The following is a 3,335-nucleotide window of genomic DNA, read 5'->3' as shown; positions in this document are numbered from 1 at the left end:
GGCCTCCCGCTGATGCTGTGCGTGCAAACAGCTGTGTAGTGTGCACACGGAGGTGGTTTGCACTGCCATGGAGGCTTCTCCATCTGTCACCTCCTTTCCCAGCCCTGAGGAAGAGCCCTTGATGCCCGAAGGCTTGCCCAGCAGCTCTCCCGAGTGCACGGCTGCGCCAATAGAAGGCATCACAAACAATCCTGGTCCTGCTACATTCCCGGTCGCTCGCAGCTAGGCTGCTGCACCCCGTTTACGTAAGGAAGTAGCATCCTCGCTGCTTCCCCCGCGAGAGCGCGCAGCGGTGACTCCAGCGGGGTGCTGCGGCCCCCGGGGTGCTTCGAGAGCCTTTCGAGGTCCGTGCAGGGAGGTGCGCGAACATGATTCACGAGACAAACCCGGACATTGCAAACAGCAATCCACGCTGTTAAAAACTTTCCGGACCTGGTGGGGCCTTTCTGAGCTCTTTGCAACAGCAAAATTGCTCTATTATTTTTCTGGAGTCAAAACACAAGTGGAAAGGAAGAGCTGGCATTTTCTGGGGGCTGCCTGGGGTCTAAGGAGGCTGGTCTTGCTTCCCACTGCCTTCTTGCTCTCCCGCCAGGCCAGAAAGTGCCCGCTGGCTGGGTGCAGCACGGCTCCGAGGATGCCACGCTCCCTGGACTTCCTCTGTGTCACACGCGAGAGGGAAGGACTCACTGGGTGACAGCTACCTTCCTCCTTCCTGGTAGTCCAGCCCCAAGGATTCCCCGTGGTCACAGCTGCTCCATGATCCACTGAAATTGAGGAGGGGGCTCTAGGGAAGGGGTCATGCAGCCAGCAGTATCCCCCACTGGGTTCGGGGACAGGTTAACCCCGTTGTGCCATGCTGATTCGCAACCCTGTGAGATATTGTCCACGAGAGGTGGAATAGGCAGTGCAAAACAGGGGACTGACTTCTACCCCTTCCCTTTTGGGATGAGAGATGGACACGGGGAGGGGCAGTGGATCACAGGTGTGGATGCGGCCTTGAGGGTCATCTGGTCCGACCCTTGCATGAATGCAGGGATGCTATTTTTAAACTACCCCTTTGAAGTGCTCATCTAGCCTCCTCTTGAAAGCCTCCAGGAAGGAGTCCACGACTTCCCCGGGCAGCCTGTTCCACTGCCTCACTGCTCGGACGGCAGGACGTTTTTTCTGAGATCTCGTCTGAATCCGCTTTGCTGCAGTTTCAAACCATCCCTTGGTGTCCTGTCTGCAGCAGGAGAACAGCTGGTCTCCCTCCTCTTTATGGCAGCTTTTCAGATGTTTGCAGACTGCTATCATGCCCTTTCTCAGCCACCTTTTCTCTGAGCAAAACATACTTTGCTGTCCTGAACAGCTTGCCCTCCATCCTCCTGACCAGGGCTGGGCAATTATTTTGGTGAGCTGCTGCAAGGTCAGGGCGTGCTGACCTGGCCCAGCTTGGCGGGATGGGGGGTGCTGATCTGGCTCGGCACGGGGTAGGCAATTGATTGTATCCGGCCCGGACCTGTCCCTACACCCACCGCCACAGGTGCAGGACGGAGCAGGCAGGGTCTCCACGGACACTGGGACCCCTGCGAGCAGGCTGTGCTTGGCTGGGTAGATGGGATGGGACCACAGGCCGGATAAAATCCCTTAGCACATTGAATCCGGCCTGCCCTGTGGGCCATATTCTGTCCACCCTGCTCTGGACCCTCTCCAGGCTCTCCACGTCCTTCTTAAAACATGGACAGTACACCGTGCTCTAGCTGAGGCCTAACCTGCCCGAGTAGAGTGGTACTATCACCTCCCACAGCCGGCACCTCTTACTCCTGCTGGTGTAGCCCGCAATTGTATTTGCTGTGTGTGTGACTGCATCACGGGTGCTGCACCGCTCCGGCTGCCGGCAAGGGGAGGAAGCACTTTTGAAAACTGACCCGGTTGTGTTCACCTGGATGCAGTTTACCTACGATTAGGCCCCCTGGTTTGGAAATCCTGCTGTCTCAGCTTCCTGGTGCACGCATCACGGTGTATTTATACTTCCCTTCCTTGATGGTGCATTAGCTGCGTTTTGATGTAGTCGCCCATCGAAGCACACAAAGGCAGGTAAATGTTATGACAAGGACGTTAGTCACGTAATTCTGAAGAAACTGTAATTTGAAGAGGGAAGTGTCAATCGCGGGTAAGCCGTAAGGAAGCTATTATTTCTATGGAGCCATCAGGACAAATCAGGCTGCATCACCGCTCAGTCACATCAGGTGAATGGTGCTCCGAGAATTACTCATTTTGTGCAATGTTGCTTTTCGCAGGCTGCTCTTCAGAGCAGGCTTGTGCTGGCTCAACAACGATGTGTTCAGGGACCTGCCTTTCCGAGAAAGACTTCCTCACGTTCCAAGCAATGGGGCGGTGAAATAGATTCCCCGAGGAAGTCGTGGACTCCTTCCTGGAGGCTTTCAAGGTGAGGCTAGATGAGCACTTCAAAGGGGTAGTTTAAAAATAGCATCCCTGCATTCATGCAAGGATTGGACCAGATGACCCCCAAGCCCGCGTCCACACCTATGATCCACTGCTCCTCCACGCGTCCATCTCCCATCCCAAGAGCAAAGGGGTGTTAGTCAGCCCCCTGTTTTGCTCTGCCTGCCTATCCCACCTCTCGTGGACCGTCTAGGTCTTGCCCCTCCGCTCAGGGTCAGACCAGCGCCATGTGGGGTCAGGGAGGGATTCCCCCCCTGCTCAGACTGGTATGGACTGGGGGGTTGCCTTCCTGTGTAGCCCCCCTACATCACGTATATGACAGCATCCCCTAGAAGCAGCACCTCGGCTGCCCGGTTCCCCAGCTTGACCCGCAGCACCTGCGGGGGTCACGTCTGTGCGTGACGACCCCCTTACATAGAGTTTAGCTCAACCTCTTTTTCATTTGCGGCCCCCTAAAACATGTCCAAAGGAAGCGTGGGCCCCTTTGAAGAGTACGCCCAGGCTTGCCATCTCCGGCAGGTGGGAAACCACCGGCTCACACTATGGGTTGGCCGGTCCTGCCTGGGGATGTGACCTGCCAACGCCTCTCCTTGCTCCGGCATCTTTCCCGTGGCCAGGAAGCGAGGGGCCCGCGCTTCTCGGGAAGGGTCCAGCGCCGCGGGCGCAAAGGAAGCGTGGGCCCCTTTGAAGAGTACGCCCAGGCTTGCCATCTCCGGCAGGTGGGAAACCACCGGCTCACACTATGGGTTGGCCGGTCCTGCCTGGGGATGTGACCTGCCAACGCCTCTCCTTGCTCCGGCATCTTTCCCGTGGCCAGGAAGCGAGGGGCCCGCGCTTCTCGGGAAGGGTCCAGCGCCGCGGGCGCTGCTTGCCTGGGCGGGTGCCAGCCG

General features: G+C 57.6%; 1 protein-coding gene across 1 annotated transcript in view; it reads left to right on the top strand.

Moving 5' to 3' along the window:
• Positions 1–634: 634 nt before the first annotated feature.
• ERO1A (endoplasmic reticulum oxidoreductase 1 alpha) overlaps positions 635–3,335 on the top strand; it is a 30,487-nt gene continuing 27,786 nt past the window's right edge. Inside the window, exons 1-2 of the mRNA XM_025205615.1 lie at positions 635–690; positions 2,386–2,428. Coding sequence (XP_025061400.1) covers positions 635–690; positions 2,386–2,428 — 99 coding nt within the window. The remainder of the gene's footprint in view (positions 691–2,385; positions 2,429–3,335) is intronic.

Source organism: Alligator sinensis, unplaced genomic scaffold (assembly GCF_000455745.1).
Source record: "Alligator sinensis unplaced genomic scaffold, ASM45574v1 scaffold358_1, whole genome shotgun sequence".
Lineage (NCBI taxonomy): Eukaryota > Metazoa > Chordata > Crocodylia > Alligatoridae > Alligator > Alligator sinensis.
The sequence above is the reverse complement of the archived record's forward strand: the minus strand, read 5'-3'. Positions and strand labels throughout refer to the sequence as shown.